Source organism: Tachypleus tridentatus, chromosome 13 (assembly GCF_004210375.1).
Source record: "Tachypleus tridentatus isolate NWPU-2018 chromosome 13, ASM421037v1, whole genome shotgun sequence".
NCBI classification, from domain to species: Eukaryota; Metazoa; Arthropoda; class Merostomata; order Xiphosura; family Limulidae; genus Tachypleus; species Tachypleus tridentatus.
In genome coordinates this window covers 149687057-149709378 of record NC_134837.1, presented here as the reverse complement: position 1 = coordinate 149709378, position 22322 = coordinate 149687057, and the positions used below count along the sequence as shown (strand labels likewise).

The 22322-nt window shown below is 30.7% G+C and overlaps 1 protein-coding gene across 24 annotated transcripts in view; it reads right to left on the bottom strand.

Annotated features, from left to right (window-relative positions):
- Positions 1-22322, bottom strand: part of LOC143240479 (lysine-specific demethylase 6A-like) — a 76201-nt gene that overhangs the window by 46850 nt on the left and 7029 nt on the right. For all 24 annotated transcript variants that reach the window (XR_013021773.1, XR_013021774.1, XR_013021775.1 and 21 more), the window contains exons 2-5: positions 20814-20880; positions 13768-13990; positions 12247-12296; positions 8359-8417 (exon numbers count right to left, since the gene is read on the bottom strand). Coding sequence is in view for 14 of the 24 variants with exons in the window: in XM_076482958.1 (XP_076339073.1) it covers positions 8359-8417; positions 12247-12296; positions 13768-13990; positions 20814-20880 (399 nt within the window). In the remaining 10 variants the exon portion in view is untranslated. The remainder of the gene's footprint in view (positions 1-8358; positions 8418-12246; positions 12297-13767; positions 13991-20813; positions 20881-22322) is intronic.

Below are 22322 nucleotides of genomic sequence, written 5' to 3'. Positions count from 1 at the left end.
GATATAGAATCTTCAACATAATATGACGTGCCGAACGTATATTATCAAATGTATCATAAAATTCTAACTCATAAGAACAGTATACAAACACATAAAGAAAGAAAGAATATTACACGACAGAAAAGCCACGTAACAATACGTGTATGTATATTAATCAATTTTAGCATGAACATTTGTCTTTTCTCCTCTGCGTCTTTATTACTTAGGTCCGGCATGGCCAGGTGGGTTAAGGCGTTCGACTCGTAATCTGAGGGTCGTGGGTTCGAGTACCGGTCGTACCAAACATGCTCGCACTTTCAGTCGTGAGGACGTTATAATGTGACGGTCCATCTCACTATTCGTTGGTAAAAGTAGTAGCCCCAGAGTTGGCGGTGGGTGGTGATGACTAGCTGCCTTCCCTCTAATCTGACACTGCTAAATTCGGGACTGCTAGTGCAAATACCAGTCGTGTAGCTTTGCACGAAATTAAAAAACAAAACAAAAAACTTTACTACTTTAAGATGCCTATGTACTTATAGGAGGAAGTGAAGAAACAGCGGCACGTATTTTAAAAACAAATTATTTATCATATATCAACGATGATATAAATACTACCGTTTAAAATGGAGTACAATAATAATGATTAAAAGGTTGGAAACAAGCTTTAAACACATCAGTCTTGTTTAACCTTGAAATTACCACACAGTTTTATACACTCTCTACTTTTGACGTTCATATACCGCATGATAATGACTAATTATATTTTTAAATAAATACAACTAAAAGAATAACCTTCTTGCCTGTTACAACATTTGGTGTAAAGAAGTCGTGTTATTAGGTACCCTATAAACAACAAAATCATAGACACGTAAGCACTAAAATGAACATACAGTTTAGAAAAACGTAATCAAAAAAGCTCATGGTAATAACCCCAATAACACAGCATTAACGTGCTACAAATTAAAGGTAAACTAGACTCAGGATCTCACATACACAGTTAAGTAAGTTGAACATTTTTAGTTCTAATTACAGTAACGACGCAAGTCAGCGAAATGTAATGGAACAATTCTCGAGCCAGGTCAATTATAAATAACGTTTGTTTGTTAATAATCCCTACAGCTACAAAATGAAATGTGTTCTATCCATAACAAGTATCAAAACCCGTTTTTTAGCGTTACAACCCCTCAAACTTAGAACTGAGTCACTGGGGCCAAGTTAAAAGTAATACTATTATCATGCATTGATGAAAAAAAAATTGTTGAAGGATGGTTAATAAATGATCAAAAATTAAACACAAAACTAGCTAATCAATCGTAAAATATTCCGCTAATTAGAGGTATTTCGATTTAACTGTATGTAATATAAAAAACCGTGTTTGAGATAAAATTCGCTGAGACGGGGCACACGATCTTAAATGCTGCCGAACGTACGTACACCTGTATTCACATCAAACGTGCCGGTTAAGTTGCAATATACTGAAAGTCGACTACTGTCCAACGAGATTTCAAAAGAAAATTCAAAGAATATATTTACACTTGAAACAGTTATACTTTAAGGCATGTTGGAAATAACAATATAAAACCTGTACAAGTAATGTCTAATCGTCATATAGTACTACAAAGCAAATACTGCTGGTACAAGTAGGAGCCACAATAATCACTCAAGTTCTTTGTTTTCCCAACTACACTTTCCTTTCACGTTTCTCTTTGCAATAAATCTTCACCACAAACGATTTAGGTCTTTTACTTAGTTCCCTGCAGAAACGTTCCACCCAATATCAGATAAAATTGGAATATAAAATCTAAGGAGACCTCAGTTAAGAGATTTTTGCAGTAGTTTGTTGATGTTATCCCATCCTCTTCTTTTACTGCTTATTTTGGTACCGATTTATAGCTGAGAAAAAATGCTCAATTCTAATCACAATTAAACACAACATGTACAAGTAAAGAAAAAAAAACTTTCAAAAAAGGAAGTAAATATAAGATTGGGTAATATCAATCCTTCAAAAAAATGCAAACAACATAGCATAACAAAGTGAAATAGAATGTTAACAGACAAAAAATAGAATAAATCAAATTCAACTGTGACTGAATAATTATATATATTGCTACATGTTAATTATTGCCTCTGCTATTATGTACAGAAGATATAACTGTCACCCCTACTGTCTTGTTTACTGTTTTTGAATGGTTGGTATTAACCATCCCTATATTTACATCACTTTTTGAAAAGTTTTTTCTTTGCTTGGTTTATTTTTTAATGCAGTATTTCAATAGACATAGGAAGGTTGTATTTATAATCAAGTCCTAATTACAATGAGATTCTAACTGTAATATTTACTGTTTATATATTATTGGCTGGTAATTTCTGTTTCACCCTGTACTTAAGCTTTTTAAAACAACACCAAATTTATATAAAAAGCTAACGTCAATGGGTAATGATAACAAACATCCTTTCAACTAGAACTATGATTTTATTTTTAAATTATTACCAGTTAATACCTATACAAACAATACTCTGTAAGAAACTAAGTCACTTTGGGAAAATTTGTTGAATCCATTGTTTTAGTTTTTGAGTTATCATGTAATAAAGATGCAACGAAAGAAGAAAATGAAATTCAAACATTACCAGAACTTGTGACTCATTCATTACATAAATATTGTTATAAAGAGAAACACTAAAAAGAATTTTAAAGTTCTGATCACCTATCAAAGAGATACTTAAAATAATATTTTCACTAAACAATCCAACCCATCCCCTACATAGACAGTGCCAACACCTGCCTGATAAAAATTAACTGCTGGAGGTTCAATGACAGTATCTTTGTGCAAAATATTTTGAGAAATACAGCTGAATTACTTTAGAAATCAGTTACACACAAGAAAAAAACATTAATTGGCAAACATTTCATAGAATACAAGTTCATCTTGTATACTTCTCATACAGATTCTAATCTTGACAGTTTCTGAAGTACTGAATACCAAAGTTTACTAAGTCTTCAACATGAGAACAGTTTCATTTCAAACCTATATTCATAATTACTTACACTGTGTTAATTTGATATCTGAGTAAATATAACTTTAGAGAAATTAAAATGACTTCACAAAATAAATTTTGCTCATACTTTAAATAAAACAGTACAAGAACTTGATAAGGGATTCACCATAAAAGCCAAAAGTTACAGATATGCAGTGTTCCAAGTGTAGATAATACAAAAAGGGCCATGAACAACATCAGCTTTATTATAATACCAGTTAAAATTGTTCTAGTTAACAAAATTGAAAGCATTTTGTCAATTATTTTTCATATCATGATTTGTTTTCTTTTAATAATGCATTTATAATATGAAATGATGCATTATTGAAGGTCATTTATGTTACTGTTCACTTGTTATTTCAACATCACACTGATCAGGGAAACAGCGACATTACTAGAACTGAATAATAATAATAGAAAAAAACTTCCATTATTTTGTAGTATATTTTAGTAATCTAAAGCTGAAATCTTTTAAAGTTGATATTTCAACCCAATAATAGCCATGGAGATAGACAAGATACAAGACAGGTTTCTTTATCCTAACAGTGGTTTGTCTTTGATATCCCATTTAATATTTTTTATTTTTAAATATGTTTGTAATCAATCATTTTACTTCAATTTTCTATCATTAGAAGCCACTAATTCATAAATAGTTGCAAGAAATATTAGAATATTAAGAATATTTCATGTCCCAAGAAAATACAGCCTCCTTCAGTACATCTGCTATGTGCTCAACTATATGAAATGCATTCAACTGTCTTCTATATGGAACTGAATTTCTAATTTCCTAACTGCCATTTACAAAAATTCCCAGTAATAATAATTTACCTTTTAGTATGTATCAAAGTTAATCCATCACTGGTAAGAGCACCACTCAGTTCACTGTCAAGCCTATTCCTTTCCTATGTACAGGTCTGGAATTACTATAGTACTTAAAGAAGTCTAAAGAGACTTAACATATTGGTCCCAAAACCTTGTACATCTTTAAAGACAGGATTATCCAGCACTGAAAATGGTAACACATCTTTAGCCATAAAGAATACAGTAACTTCTGTTATCTCTCTTGCCCTTTGACTGTCAGGGTTTCATTTCATTTTAAACACTTGTAATTGCAGATGAGGAATACAGTGCACTTTTACTACTTACAGAAATTGTGCCTTGTAAGAGTACATCTTTAATTTTCTTTGTTTCTTATAATGTAATATCATGTTTTCTTCTCAGGTAAGTGGTCATGTTTGACCACTGTCCTCATTTCATAACCGACCTCAACCTCAAAATTTTACATACCATTTTCATGTGATCAGTTTTCTTCTTATGTCATTTTTGATCCAAAACTTCAAACCCAAAACATTTCCAAACAGCTGGTGTGCATTGTAGGACAATGGTGCATTTCCTGCTTTACATTTCAACAAGTCAGCCATTTTGGGTACAGCACATGGTAGTTTGTTTTACCATTTAATGAATAATTTGATAAGCAATATTCACAAGAAGTTAGAAACCTCACTAATGAATGTCCAAGCCACACTAACAAAATTGATAAAATCAGTATTTAAGATGATCATTCAGTACACTGGCTTTTGTGCGCTTGCATGGAAACCAAAATTTGTAATTTATATTATTTATAACGTACATTTTATACAACATAAAACAAAATTAAGAAAAACTGAGATGAACCAATCTTTAACAAAATCAAACGAGGTATTGAGCCATAGCCAATGAACCATGAAGAATCATAATTTTTGAGAATTGTTAATGACTTATTACATAGCAAATGTAGATACATTAAATTTTAAGTTAGCCACAAATGTGTAATTAGAGCTTCCAGAATAATACAGATCAAATACTTTTATACAAATAAAATGGATTATTCTAACTTCTAACATTATTAACATCCTAAGTACCTTAAGTGTAAAGTACGAGTAAGAAATTAAGAAATTGTTTGGTCTATTTAAACTTTTAACACTAGGCAACATTTTAGTTTTGCATATGAATGAGAAGTTTATTGAGAAATTTGTTTGTTCTTGATAATAGTAGTATAATATTTATACAACTCAAAAGGACCTGTCAGAATTAAAAAAAAAACAAGATTTGTGTATACAGAGCCATACTAAACTAGGCATTCCAAAATTTAAAATATATATGTATTTATGTCAGTCTATCCTTGAACAGATTCTATTTTATAACTTTATGTCAAGTTAAAAATGACTTGATATCAAAACCAAAAATCTGGAAAGTTTACATTTCTCTTCTCTTCAAAAAAACAGCAATAAAAAATTCAAATCTAACCTGCATTATATTTTTAATTCTAATCTATTGTACAGCAATGTACCACATGTTGAAGTACTATCTTCCTTCATTTATTTTTTTTGTGAAAAGTACGTATGTATACTAGCAATATATTTATTTTTTAGAAAAGACATCAAGCAATGACAAACTAAGGCTATATTATAGATGGAGGCATAGCCCTCCCTATCCACAATTTTGAACTATAACACACCAAATGCTTGTCTAATGCAAAGTTAATCATGTTACACACAATATTAAACATTACTTTCATTTGCTGTAAGTTTTACATATCTTGCTATCAATCTCCTCAGTTAGCTGAGCCATTAGTTACAGCATTAACCCTTTCACAACAGATTCACTAAAATATACACAAGTTTGTATACATGTTTGCATACTAAGTTCTTACACTATAAATGTTGATGCAATGTGTATTTTCACAAAATTTGGTAGACTTATTAAATATTACAAATTTTTTTATACATAAAAATTCCGTTTTTTTATGAATATTTTTATTAAAGATTTGTTTGTGAAAACAGTGTTTTGTTACCAGTCCAAGTGTAAAGTGATTTGATATTATGATTAAAAAATCATTTTCATTTCAAAAATCTCAAATATTATTTGTATAATCTCTAAAATCTTCCTTAATACACTTCAAATGCTTATTTTCAGTAAGACATTATACTTTTCTCTTTTATTTTCTCTACCCTTACTATGTGGAATTATCAATTTGACATACCTCATAACCATCATTAAAAAATAAAAGAATTAAATATGAATTACACTTTTTTCATACTAGAATTACTACAAATTAGAATACAAACATATAAATGTTTAATGTAAGTAGAATAAGTCTCATACTGTTATATATATTTTTTTTAATTATTATATTGACCTTCCATTGGTGCCTGGCTAATATCATATAACTTGCACTGACACAGTGCACTTGCATTTAAGTTACAATATCCATCAGCATAAAACTGACCTTTAGTTTTTACGAAGTGATCCTTTCTTGGCCATATTTTAGTGAATTACTATTTTCTAATATATAGTCACATTCCAATTATTATACACATGTATACAGATTACTACTACTTAAAAACAAGTTATTAAACTTATTTTCTCAAAACATAAAACAGTATGTAAAGAAGTAAAGCAAACAATTATCTCTTGTAACTATGACCTTTGAACTCAGTTGCTGATAGACACAGGTTGGTAAGCCTTTTAAAATTTCACATGTAGTGGTTACGGAAAAACTTTTTTTTTCAGTTTTTTTATATATATATATATATATATATATATATATATATATATATACAGTTTAATAACTAAAACAAATCTTAAATTACTATATCCATATCGCAGAATTCCACTATAATTTATCAAGCTTAACAACTAAGTTCTACTTGGATCTAAATAAAAATAAGAAACCATCAGCAGACTATAGACACAACCTACCTCCTTGAAATCTTGATTCAAAAGAATGTGGCAGCCTTTTAACAGATTAAAATTGCTGAGAAAATCAGAGAGGGACTTTCTAAGCTTTAGATTGGTTATTCACATTCACATAGTGAAGTAAGTATATATGAGGGACCGTTTTCAAAAATGGAAAAAGGTAAACAGGGCCACTGTGTTTGGTTCAGTACATAAGCCATAGCTCAGCAAACTAAAAGGATACAAGGTTTATTTCACATTCTAGCTTGATAATATTAGTAATTTGAGTTCCTAATTTATATGAAACTATAGACTTAGTATTTTGACATTACAAACATCTCATTTTAACTAGTGCTGCATTCAACATACAATGTGACTCCCTAAAATCTGTATTTAGATGTGTTCTTCTAATATTTATTTTTAAATTAAGAAATTAACTCATATAATCTACACCTTGATAACAAACTTACTGACCTAAATTCATAAAGTAGTATTAAAATAAAATTTGAATGCAAGTCAACAACTGTAATGGCATGGCCTTTAACCCTTAACCCATTAGGAAATGATTTAGGCTGCAAAAGCAAAACAGTTGCCAAACTCAGCTATTTCTTCATAAGAAATTTTGATACCAGATGGACAAGATGTACGTACACTCCAACATAAAAATAGCACACAAAAATACACACCAATCAACAGATACATATATTTACATGTGCACACATACATTTTAAGAAATTTACACATAAATAATTACACATGTCCATAACTTTGTTTTTTTGTTGTTTTTTAAAAATTGTGTCTCCATAAACTTCATAAAAAATTAGGATGTATTTGCTGTTCAACAAATATTCACATAGTATTAAGAATAGAAAAATCCATTAATATGTACCCAAATCTAATAGTTGATTTATAAATTTTGAATCTTTTAAAGGTTTTAGCATATGCACCATAATTATCTGGTTATAAAAAAGTGTCAAATTAAAAAGATTAAATAAATGAATGTATCATATTTCAAAAAAAAGTATTTTTGATTAAGAAACAGAGCTAAATCATCACTAGCTAACCATAAAATATCTGTGTTTAGCACTAACTGTGGTGATTTTTGTTTGTTCTTTTTCTTAAATGGTGAATTAAAATCCTTAATAAAATAGCTGATTCTGCAGCACACAAAATATTACACCAAAAATTAATCTTCTTTCTTTTACACATTGTAAGTATACATTTTGTGCAATACACATATTCTAATTACTGGCACATATCTAATGAAAAAGAAAAAAATGTTTCCCATTTGAATTTAAAAATTACACTTGCATAAAATAACCTAAAATATATTCTGGAGAAAGAAAAAAAAGTTATTTTAAAATATAAATAATACACTAACTAAATATTCATACCTAGAAATATTATTTTCCACATCTCACAATCACTGTCAAGAGTTGATCAAATATACATTTTCTTATATACTAATACTATTATGTTTCTCTCCATAATATTCTAGTACTACTCTAGAGAAGTGAATTTAATAAATCTATTTCACTGTTCTTACCTTCAATTATTCTGCTTAAGACTAAACAACAATTTTAACAAAATAAAGAGACAAAATACTTTTTTCAACATGAAACTTACCACTGATAGGCATTAAAATGAAAATACACAAGTCCTAGACCATAAAGAAAAGGAGCATCCTAAGTGGAAGAAACAAAGTTAACAAATAATGAGAAAAGAAGCAGTAAGATACACCTCTACCAATATTTCAGGAAAACATTCATCAAATTCTCAAAAGTTGATTTTAATGAGCAGTTAATTTTAATAAAAACAAAACAAACAAGAACTTTTAATTAACAATTATTACATCTGAATTGATAATGGAACTTGATATTTGTGTTGTATAATGTCTAGTTATTCTGAATTTAATGACCCGAAAAGATTTCCTATAAAGATTTATTCTAAAAGTAAGCAACAAAGTTAAACTAGAAGAAAAACTATGTATAATGAAACCATACCTGATGAATAAATGGATTTTAAGCTATATAATATTATGAACAGCTTTACACTGGACATTTTTTTTTGTAAACAATTAAAACATTTCAATTGTGAAACTGTTCATAATATTAAATTTAATCCCTAATGAAGTCCTCATATCTTATTATGCAAGATTTTAAGATAACTTTTGAAGCAATAATAAATAACCATAAAATAAAAATTTCATCACTAAAATACCAAACTAAATTAAACTGCTGCCCATAAAACTAAGTCTGATATCCAATTGCAGGATCTCCAAAGGGCACATCCAAGAGGGACCACATCGCATCTCAATCAGAGTGCAGCACACTCCTCACCCAGAAAATAAAAGTGAAGATGCAAACATGACCATCCAAGTTCTTGCACACAAGCAGTAGGTGATCCAACATGTATAATTTAATTAGGGCACGATCAGACCATACCTCGTGCTAACCTCAACTCTACTGAACAGACTCCGGATGCAGGAGGAAAGCATATCAGTTATGTATTATGCTTTCCATATAATGTAATTCACCTTGACTCTACTAACAGGTTCTGGCTGCAGGAGGACATATTTGGTATGCATTATGTTTTCTGTAAAATGTGTACTTGCCTTGACTCTAATGAACAGGTTCTGACTGAAGGAGTGCACTTTAGTTATATGATATGTCTGAAATGTGACCCAATTATAAGAAAGTAATATTATCAACCACCCATATTTCCCTGTAATATGCTAAGCCCAGTTGATCAGAATTCTCCAAGAGCTACCACCTCAGTGGCTAGTAACTGGTAAAATGGTCTCCTGTGCTCCACTTGAAGAAAAATAGAGAAAGAATTCACACTGGGGAGACACACCTGTTGCACCAATAGTCAGAAAATTATTTTACTCAAAGCAGTACAATGGGTAATCATAAAACCCTATTTTTTAAAGCTGGTAGCACAAGCAAAAGAAATGGGCAAAACATTTCCCTGGTGCTGGCTTTCATAAACATAGATACCATAAGAGATATTTCAAGCAGTATTGCAGAACACCACATTTCACAGTGGGTGCAGGTAGAACAAGGATGGCATGAGCACATTCTATTATCCTAGCTCAGCTGATGATGACTCCTACACTGCTAAAATTTATATTTGTGCCCTGTAGTCCTACTATTTTCCTGTTGTTGATCATCTGTTGACATTAACAAAAATGCCTTAAGTTAAATAGCCTTCAGTTTACTAGTTATTAACATCTCCAGGGAAAGGAGATCAAGTGTGTCTGAAATAGGGCTATCTTTTTCATTCCCAAAACATTTACTGTGTAAATTAATTTTTAATGAATATGAAATGACCTTTTCAAAACAATAACTAGATCTTAGTGACAAATCGAGATTTGATGTAAAAATGCTTCCTCATCCATTGTGAATCTTCACCACTTTTTGGAATGCTTTGAAAATTATATTTTTGTTTTTTTGTTTTTTCTATACTCAGTGTACATTTAATATTTCAAAATATCCAAAAGCATTTGACAGTTACCTTCTATTTCTCATTTTGTTTGTAAAGGACAAACTAGTATTTTAAATTTTTCAGTTGTTTCTTCTCACTAGCAGGTCATTTTTAAACAAACATGTACTCATCCATTTCACTCACAAAATACTCCACGTGTCCTGTGACAACTTATGTTTATTTAACTCAAACATGAGAGAAACATTAGAGTTTTTTCTCAGTAAAATGTTATTGGGATTTTTAATGTAACATGATAAGTTTAATATACAATAGTATTAATATATTAATATACTTAAGCATTGCAAACAAATAAAAATATGAGTGTATTTTATGCAACATTTTACTTAAGAAAACCCAGTGTCTATATTCTGTTAAAGTACTTATAACTATCCTGTACTAGAATATTCAAACTATCATGTTCTAGCAGCTCCTAAAAAGATTACTTATGCTATATTCATATTTTAATATTTAATGCATTTTAAATGATTCAGAGCTTCTTGGGCTCTACCATCAAGATTTTAAAGATTGCTTTATACCAATATGCCAGTAATTTCAAACAGCTGATAATACTTCTTAAAAAGAAAGATTAAACAGTAAACTATAAAAACATTCAAGTTTCTGGGGGTTTTCTGATATACATTACCATAGTGATATAATATACACAATGAGAAATTTCACAACTCGGTTACTGAGCTGTAATCTGTTACTAAGACAAGAAAATGTCATCTTCCTAATTCAAAAATTGTTTTTTTTCAATACTTTGATTCTGCAGAGAATTTTCCTATTTAAACACTTTGAATCATAAAATGTTCCTAGGTAATATAATTTCTATTGAATCAGAAACTGAACATTTTCCTAAACTAAAAAAGTATTTCTGACAGATACCACCACTCCTAAAACAGCTTTTCTTGATTACTACTAGTAGAAATTTTCAATTCTTGCCACTAACTTTCTACCTCTCACCACTGCATAACCATGTTTCTACCTCTCACCACTGCATAACCATGTTTCTACCTCTCACCACTGCATAACCATGTGTAAATGATTATGCAGTAGCTCATCAACAATATAAGCAAGACAAATCTTATCATGACCAGCACCCTCTCCAAATTTGCTCTCATTAGTCAATTAATATGGCATAGTACTACAACCAAATCCTGGCAAAAAATGGAATTGAACATTGACACAGAGCATCAGAGATGGTCGGCAATCCCTGTCTGCTTTATTCACGCATTCAGAAGTATACAGCCTGGGATGAACATACTTATCAAGCAAATGTACACTACATGAGACACCCCATCTATTCGACGTGCATAACCTAATCCTGCAACATAAATGTTTTGGCACTGTTGAAAATTGAATGGAAACACACAACCAATAACTGGCAGCATCTGGAATGGTACATCAGGTTTGTGGTAGGAAAAGGTACAACATAATTGAAATTGAGCATGATCACAGGATGGACAATGCAGATTTTCATCACAGAGTAGGATCCATAACACACTATCAAAATAGTATCTGCAAATAAAGAAAGAAAAAAAACATAGTAAAGAAAAAACAGTCTGTTTTATAAAGGAAAATGCTGACAAATCTGAGCAAAAACAGGCACATATGTACAGTACTACAGCCAATCAAGAAATGATCAATGAATATAAGTGTGGAGAGAGCACTGGTTACTTTAGTAGTTGTGTCCCCTACCTACTGATAGAGAGTTACTGCATAACTGTTTGCATGTGAATATGCAAAAATGGTAGATGGAAGGCTTGTGGCAAGCATTGTAAATTTGCACCAATACAGGACAGTACTAAAAAAAAAAAATTACTTTGTTAGAAGAGGTAATATATCATTCCAGAATAAAGTTTTGCAAAAAATAACTAGATCTTAGTATCAAACAAAGAGTTTGACACAAAATGTTTCTTTAATAATTATGAATTCTTCCCACTTGTACTGCTTTGAAAATTTAAGAAAAATATACATTCTCAATTAAAACCTTCTGTAGTTAAGTTTTACGTACAGAGAGAATCTTACCTTCCAATGATCTTCCTTTGAAGCATAGAATTTTTGATATGCAGACATAGCTGGAAAGTAAAATATATCACATGTATTCTTTGTAATTATCTTTTAGACATTAGTAATAAATGAATGCATTAGAACTACTAGAATGATAACATACACATTAAATAAAACATCTACATACATGTTTAGAGATTGCATACATTATATTAAAATGATCCTGGAACCTCACCAGGTCATTACAATAAATGTTCACTACATCTGGTCATGCTCTACCAAACAAATATTCATCTGAACAATAGCCCTGCAATACAGTTTCCATTGCAAAATGCTTTACCATAAGACTGTCAGATCCAAAACTCACCCCTACTCCTTCTTGCTTTCTATAATACACCCAGTGAACAACGATGATAACTACCACCTGTTTCAACAGAAATCCGTAAGTATCGAATTTGGTGACTTGGCCTGTTTATCCTTACATAGAATAGCACAAACACCCATTTTGATCTTCAACTGCCTGATGTATGCAGTGACTGAACAGATATGTCATGGTAGTAGCTTCTGTAAACCAAACTTGTCGTTTTTTTTCCAGATGGAGATCCTTCTTGATTACATTACATAATGCTACTTGAGACATAATTAAAGTTTTTGCTACTAACCTTATGTTACACTCATGGGCTCTCACCTGTTACAAAATACCACACTCTGCTTTCCAAAGCTGATGTATGACTTGTTGCAGGTCTCTTTTAAGATGGTACTGGTTCTCCAGGTTAATTAATATTCCATTGTTTTACAAAGTCATTAAGTATAAGTGATTACCCCATTGAAAATTCTAAATTCCCAGTTTGAAAACACCTTTACACTCAGTATATAAATATTATATACCCTTCTCAAAGAGATTAGTTTTCAATGACATCACATAATACAAAATGCTGATCACTGTCAAACTGTAGTTTTGATATATGCAATTCCACCATAACTTTATATTGATCATGCTTGTCAAATAGCTTGTTGATTTACATATTTAAGAATGTTTTACTATAATGTACTTGATTCTTTATAAGACATGTCAACTTACAACTCTAAAATTTCAAAAAATTTTCTACAGAAATTAAGACTGAAATTTATTTCAATTAAACAGCTGCAAGATAAAGATAAATAAGTTATTTCTACAATATAAAATAGTTGAACCCTCCCTTTCAGGATGAAAACTAGTATGACTTTTATGATGTAATAAACAACGTCATATTATTATAACACAGTGGGATATTTAAATCTAAGACATTATATTACCAACACAGCTTTCACTTTATATTTTTATGATGTTAAGAGATAAGTATTTAAAGTCACACATAATTGGTGCAAAATAAACTAATTCACTTGATATCATTTCTAAATAAATGTATCTGTTAAATAACTCTACAAAAAATAGCTGTTGTGCTTCATCATTTTAATTATCCAGACACCATCTACCCAATAAGGAAGGTTACAAAATATGAATTAACAATAACAGAAGTACAGACAATAAGATTATACCTTTGGCATAATCTTCAAGCAAAAGTAGAAAATGACCTAGTTTACAATATGTTCGAGGATCTAACTCTTTTTCTTTTGAAATTGTCTGTTCATTCTTTTGATCAGGTTGACCAGGTACTTTTCCTCCTTCTTGTTTGGCATTTTGCTGTTTGTTAGCTAGCAGTTTTTCTTTTTCCTTGAACTGGTGATGATGTATTAAAACCCGTTCCAAGTATTTCACTGCCTAATAAGAAAAAAACATTTAAATCAAAAATTAATGTATTTATGCCTGTACGTCAATCAGTTTACAATTGTAATGAAAATCTTACCAAATAACTCAATGTCAGCAAGAATATCTAGATTACTATACATATATCAGGCTACTATTGTTAATTAAAAGTTTGTAAATAAAACAACTATTCTTTGATAATACCTTATCAACATATTCTCTTTAAATAGGAATATATAAAAGATAAAACAATCTCTTAATTTTGTCTTCTGAATCATGTTCTTTTCACCAAGAAATAGATTAAAAGTACATTAAAAACTAACCTACCCAAAATCCAGTGAATGTACTGTATTTCAATTAAATAACTTAAGTCTCCATTTAATGCGCCTTCTCATAAACCATGAAATGTTTCCTCCTTTCATGTGTGTGAAACGACTAATTTTAGCTTTGTCAATCACTATGAAGATGATAGTATTATCCTTAATGTAATGCAAGTAGAACTACTGATTTTTGATTTTAACTCATATATAGCAATAAAACATCCTCAGTATAAAAAAAAAGTGGGTGATTTCCAATAAACCTTGGAAAAACATCAAAAATGGTTATCTGGTTTACATTACATTAACATCCCCATGTTTATTCAATTAAAAATTTGCTTTTATAATTTCATAAAAAATATAAGCTGCTCTTAAAAAAGCTTTAACATAAATAAAACAATAAGAGATATTAGCATGTAGAGAATACATAGTATTAGTATACACAGACTTTATAGTATCTAAATAAAATTGTATAACAGATAAAACATAAAAACACTAACTGAAAAAACAGAAGCCCTAAATGTAAATCTATTCAGTTTCATTAAATACAGACAGATGCAAAAGATGCATATGACATTTCCACATTTTTCAAAGTTACCTACTTGTTCAACTAATTGATTCTTTTTTCTTTCATTTAAATAATTGGTTATGATGTCATTAATTGTGCAAGAATGAATAGAATGCATCACCCTGTATTGGGGTGCATTTTGAACAGCTTTAAAATCAGGATTTGGAAAAATCATGTTGGGTGCAACTCATAGATCACCCTGTATATAACAATTAAGTAAAACTATACAAAAAAACAGTAGATTAGCTCCATTTCCACTCAATTAATGCAATAAGCTTCAGAATCTCTAATGTTGCTCTATTTCTGATAGGCTATTGAACCCCTATAAGAACAATAGATTTAAAAAAAATAAAATTTCTGATTGAGACCTCAAACAAAGTTACAATATCCACAATAAGCAAAAAACTATCTATATACAGCTGACCTTTCCATAATTAGCTGATGTGGCCTAAGTGATAGTTTTTTCTGAATTAAACTGAAAATTTAAGTAAAACATATGTACTCAGTAACTTTTCAAACTTTACATTTTATTCATTCATGAGCAAATTTGTTTCAAGCACCAGTCTTTTAACCTATACTGTCAGTGAATCCATCTTAAAACTGCACAATATTAATTTATATGAATAATATATACTGAGAGAATAATATTGTTCAGCATATATATCCTCAAAACTGGTCAAACAAAATGCACCCCTAACATTAGCTGCTATTTCAAGCATGTTGAGAAGAGAGAGAATTAACTTTCAATCAAAGCATATGTGGGTAAAAATTAATAAAACAATTTTGCATATTTTATATATAAATTCTGAATTCTGCATGCACCAGAAGGCAAATAAATTTTACTAATTTCTTAACACAATAGTTAATGCTATCAGGATAAAATGAAAGATGTTTATTTCAAACTAGTTGATGTATTTGTTCAATTCAAAGAGAAGACACAATGGAGCCATAACCATTTGTGTCTTTTAGTATCTTTTTTTTTTCCTACTTTGTTTCTCTAGGAGCTTTGTTTGATTGTTTTCCCCTTGGTTGAGTTATTCTAATTTATGCTTGATTTGATTTGATCATGCCATCCATCTGTTTTTCCTTCTCTTGCTTAGCAATGTTTTGTTTCTTGCATTATTTCTGAACAATTTTTAGTTTTATTGAGAATTTTAGTGTATAATTTATTTCATAGATGATATTAGAAGTGTTCAAATCAAATGAGAATCTGAAGTAGCCTGATGCTGTAAGTGTTATCTTTTAATTCAAAAGTCAAATAATATTTCAAATACTTGATTTAATTTACAATGCTATTGAAAAAAATTGTTGTAAATAATATTTATAAGAAATAAGAGGATAAAATACCAACTGAACTGGGATTTGTACAAGTATTTGAATGTGAAATATCCACTCGACTTCAGATCCTCTGACCACTGAGACAATTTGATTATTACCAAGACATATATATATTTACATATATAGATAGACTGATAATTGCATCACTTTTTCTATGTAATAAAATATTTATGCTCCCACAAATATTCTTCCCATCTTAAAAAGTGAACAAAATAACAGTCTGATACGTTGTCTAATGTCACGTATATTGGATAACTGTACTCTTGCAGACAATGTAAATAAATTTGTAATTTTGTTCACACACACACACACACACACACACACACAGAGTGATGAAAATTTAGAGAAACTAAACTGACTTTATGCCCAAGATATTTAACTTTCCGACTAAAATACTGCCATCTCCCACCTTTTCCACATGTATCCATGCTTGAGGTCTTTATCTCCTAAAGATTTAACATTACGCGCTTGTTCCACGTTTTTACTTTTGTTAACGCATCTTTAAGAAAATTTACCATATACACAATTAGGATAATAATGAAACAAAATATAAGGAGAAAAGCTAGATCTAAAAATAAAGTCACTCATTTGTGAACAGTCCATCAAACCTGACAAGCTACTGAGCATACATGTATGTTCTAAATTGTAGTATAGTATTATTTTACTATTATAATAATCTAAGCTACTTCACACTTCAACCAATGGTAACAATTTCTACCAAAATTCTATTGGCAAACATTTGTCTAAATATGAAATGTATGTCAAGACCATTTTGTTACCATTTTGTTGTAGTATCAGTTATAATTTACCCCTTTTCTGTTGTGCAAACTCAAAGTTGAAGATAAGGCGAGTTAAATAATTAAACTACATTCAACACCTACTCTCTCTGATGGCATTGCAATGAACCTGATAAAATATCATTCAGCACATGCATTTTGTCACCCTCCTCAAGCACTGTGAAGTCTTATAGAGACCACACTCTGCAAGTATTGGGAGATTCAGGTCATTTTATACCACTATGCTGCAGATCACAGAAAGTAACCATTAAAAGTTTACATCAAGAATGTCCAGGATTATCCAACTATGTATCCATCAACTTTACAGCTCCAAAAAATAAAGCAAGAACACAGAGTAGTGAAAAGTCTTGGTCTAAGAGAAAGCTCCTGTTAATCAAATGTAGCTTCTTCCTCTTTCTATATGTTCTAAACATTCAAGAAATACCCTTCCATTATCATGATTTATAAATTTTACAGTAAAAGAATGTCAAATAAAAAGTATTTTTAAACTCAACATGAAAATAACCATATGGTCTTACTCTAACTATATAAATTCTCTTTTTTTTTGGAAAAAATATTTAATTACAAAATCTGATTCTTTATAAACATTAATTAAGCTTAATTTTCATAGCTACAAAAACAAGTTCATGGAAACATAAAGGTAAGTGTTAGGAGAAAATCACATCAAATATTTTACAGACACTTAATAATATAATGAATAACAAAAATAATTTATACATCAGACAAATATTTGTAAAAACTGACATACAACAGCTAAGAGGTGATATGTCTAAATTTATTTTAGTTTTGGTTATTTGTAATTTTGTTTAGTAGACTGTATAAAAGTATTTCCTATTCTTGCACATGAAAGACTGACTGTCCTCTATTTATTTAATGCAAATAGCAATGAGCAATAAGAAAAGTGGTATTTCTTTTACATCTTTGACCTATGTAAAGTTTCATTATGTAATCAACCTTCAAAACTGAAGTAAGCTAGTTCAGAAGTTAATATTTCCCTCCACTAAAAATATATTTCAATAGATACCTACCTCCTTTTGCAGTTACTTCTATTCTTAACTTGACTGTTTTCTAAAGTGTAAAATTTCACTCACCACTAGTCTTGATACTTCCCCCCTAATTCCATGTGTACCCAACATGGTTCAGCTGCATTTAAGCATGCAACAATCCTCCACTAATAGAAGTATGATAAACCCTCTTACCACAGCCAACTTCTCCTTTGCAGTTGAACCCAATCTTCAATTCATGATTAGGCAAGAAAAACACCACTAGAAATGGGGAGAACAGGTAAATAGTGTAGGGGAGAGGCAAGTATATACTGTAAATAAATTTTCAATACAGAAAAATATTGACTTTTGATACGATCACTTACTGCCTCTCACAGTTACAACTGGAATCCCATATTGAGTAGGTGCAAGGACAGGTGTAAAATTACCTAAATGAGCACCTCTCAAAAGCATCTGAACAGTGTTCCCGTAGAGTGTGCCATCTCCATTGAGTGAAAACACTTTATGGTAGATCACATCACATCTGAACCAGATATGTTCTGTGTGCATGTGGAGCCAACAGGTGAGGTATGGAATCAAAGATTAAAACAAGATAACAATTCCAAATCTGTAAGGAAAAAAATTGTGTGTAAAGTGGCAAGTGTGCTTCAGATCCTAAGCAGAGGGTCAACTCAAGTCAAGGCCAGTGACATCTGAAAGAACTTGGCTGGTCCATAGTAGGAAGAGGATCTTAAACCGTTCAATTCAGGTCTAGGAATAAAAAAAAAAGGGGGGGCATGTATTCCAAAAAACTAAACTATCACAATTGGCAGCAAGTACCCCCAGAAATGTACATCCAGATGATATCAGAAAGATGGAAATGGAATGTGGAAGGTCAATTTTAGTCTGATACCAATCAGCATTAGGGATATAAAATCCAGTCCATAATAGAAGGAGGTTCTCAGCCCACTAACATGTGAAGATTTATGTTGGCTGGTCCAGATCCAACCAAAACCAGTCACCTAGGAATCAAGATGCAGGCAGCAGTAGAAGGGAAGATTCCATGCCAGAGCAGTGAAATGCAAAATAATATGGAAAATCCAGTCACACTTACCACACAGGGAAAGCACCACTTCCCTATGATTGACTGAATGGTAAAAGACTCCTGTACTCCACTGGAAGAAGAGGGAAAAAAAAAATTGGAAAGTATGGAGGAGCACATCCCTGGAGAAAGTCCAGTGGGTGACCATTCCCAATTCTGGCAACCTAAGGAATGTTATAGATTTGCAGCAATCTCTTTCTGCTTTATTCATGTTAGTTGATGAGTGTACAGTCTGAGATGCACAGACTTGTGACACAATAAACAGCAAGAAAGAACCTAAAAGCAGTCTTATGGAACAGTCCACCTCAACAGTAAGTATGATAGACCTTATATATAACATGATGCAGTTTTTGAATATCAGTAAGCCTGGAAAGGCACCATTTTACACAGAATGGGATCCATAAGATATAAAGTAGGCCCCTGAAAATAAAAAAAATCATCTTACTCAGAATTGTACTGACTTATAAAGAATGGTTACAATAGGAAAACATATGGCTGAGCACAAAATCACCAGACAATGCAAGTAGCATGTCACAAAGGTGTTGGGATGGTACACATGCCAGCATTCTTCAAAAGAACAATGGAAACAATTAGTGTGAATAGTTCTGAACCTCTCAAATGAGGTCAGACAAAAGCCACTTGTAAAGTTGGACTGTGGAAACAGGGGAATGAAGCATCCTTGAGAGAGGTTGCTATAAAAGTAACCAGGAGGGAGATAGAAATAATAGAGATAGTGCTCAAGATGTAACAGAAACCACAGCTGAGCCAACTAGAATGGAGCCACAAAAAGGATACTACACTGACCATATTAAATGAGGAAAATTACTCAAGGTATAAGAAAGATGAAAGTGTGTAGAAAGGTCCTTCCAATCCTAGATGAACACATCCACAACCAAAGACAAACAATGTGAAATTGAGGACAAAAGGAGAGAGGGAAAGTTTGGCATTCAATCAATGGCAAATGCATACAGTTGGAGAGTATCCAACTGAGAACATAAACACCAGAACACCTGGGTATGGAGAGTCCACTCTTTGGATAGAATCTTGTTGGGATAGGACAGGTGAACTGCAAAAAAAAAGTAAGGACACCTGGCACATGACAAGCCAGCAAACAAATTTGTTGGCTGTGAATCCAAAAGGTGAGCTCTGGAGTGTGGGAACATAAGGAATGGGATCAAGTGCCACCTTGTCAGATGATGCAAGAAACAACCATCAAGATGTCAGAATAATTCATTTTTCTTACACATTCATACTTCACTACACTCAATTAATTTTTTGTTTACATACTGTGCGAGTAGAAAGCTGACAGATTATTTTTGTGTGATATTTACAGAAAAAAAAATGTCATAGAGAATTTCACACTACTTCCCTTAACAGTCTTATTATTTTGACTTATTCATTGAACCTGACAGTAATTTCCATAATTTTACAATGCATTTAAATATATAAAATTTATTATTATGAAAGTTCACATGAATTTCTAATACTCAACATCAAATAATTGAATTTATGTAAATAAAAAAAATGTTATCAGTTCAAGGTTGTTTCAGTATTTTTAAATTGAATCTGATCAATAGGACCTAAAACAGATGTCCCAAAATTCTAAACTTTATAGGAGGGTTAAGTTACATGTTTAAGCAATCAAGATACTGTTTTAAATCATTATTTCTTCAACCAGAAAACAATATTTTAACTTGTAAACTTTACTACTACAAATAATAAATCTACCTTACCTTGTTTATTAATGCTTTCCTTTTTATATTTTCTGGGAGATTAAGTTTTAGAAAACCAAAATGTCGGCTGGAAAAAAAAGAACAAATAATTACAATACAGCAAAATTACACTTAAGTTTTATGTAACATTTACATCCTAAGTTTTTAGCATTAGTGATATTTATCCACAGGACAAAACATTGATGCACAAATGAATATTATTATATACTTCTGTTTGATCCAAAACAACAGTCCTTATTCACCATAGAACTGAAAATGAGACTTCATGAGCATTCTTGTCCTAGAGCCAGACAATTAGTGGAAATCTAATAAATTAATGAGACCAATGATTAATCAATTACATTTAACTAATCAGTTATTCTCAAATGCAACTAATCTACATATTTTCAGCTTTTTTTAAAAGATAATTTCAATTACCCTTCATCTGATAAACATTTTCAGGCACAACAATTAAGTATTAAATTAATTTTTAAACTTTAAACTGTTTTACATAAAAGTGTATTATATATGCAACTTTGTATGAAACTTGTAACAACCTCAAAATAAGGCTAATATTATTGAATGAATTTCTACCTACAATATTTCATATTAAAACTTAATAAACTGATTCTTTATTCAAAATTATTTAATTCAGGTTTCACATGAAAGAACTAGTAACTATTCTTGTCACAGAGTATAACAGGTAATATATAATTCAGTGAAAACAAATTCACTCTGATCCCAGAAAAGTGGAGTATGCAATGTCTACTATTTGCCAAGAAAATTAGATTACATTTAATTTTTTATGACACAAATTAAAATGATTCTTAAGGTGGAAATCAAAGTAGTATGAGAAATACTAATATCATGATAATTTATGGTAAAATTCTTCTTTAAATACCTTTCATAATTTCTTTCTAATCCCATCATTAGTGCAAAAGCTTCAAAATAATTTAAAACTTTACTAGTCATAAGCTTCTAAGTTAGAAGTTATCAAGTTGATATGGAAAAAGTTTAAAAAATTAATATGTTTACACTTTACAGTACGAGCTGTAAGAAACTGTAAAAACATACAAGTATGCTGATGATTCAATGAATCAAAAACTATACTTGGTAGCATTCAAGTGTGACATGACAAAAGCCAGTCTTTACTTTTCCTTTTTAATTTCAAATTACAAAATACGTGTATAATTTCATACAAATTAGGAACTCAAATTACTAACAAGCTAAAATATAAAATAAGAACCTCATATATTCCTATTTTGTTGAAATATGGCTTATTTACTGAATCAAACAAGCAGCTCCATTCAACTCTCTCCATTTTTTGAAACGGTCCCTTATATACTCTTACTATAGCATATGATGTGAATAACCAAACAACAGCTTAGATAGAATGTCCCCAAAGTAATTTTCTCAGCAATTTTAATCTGTGAAAAAGCTTCTACATTCTTTCAATCCAAAATTTCAATAAGATAAGGTGCATTTAGTCTGCTTGATGTTTTTTTTTTAAACCAAAACAGATCTTAGTTA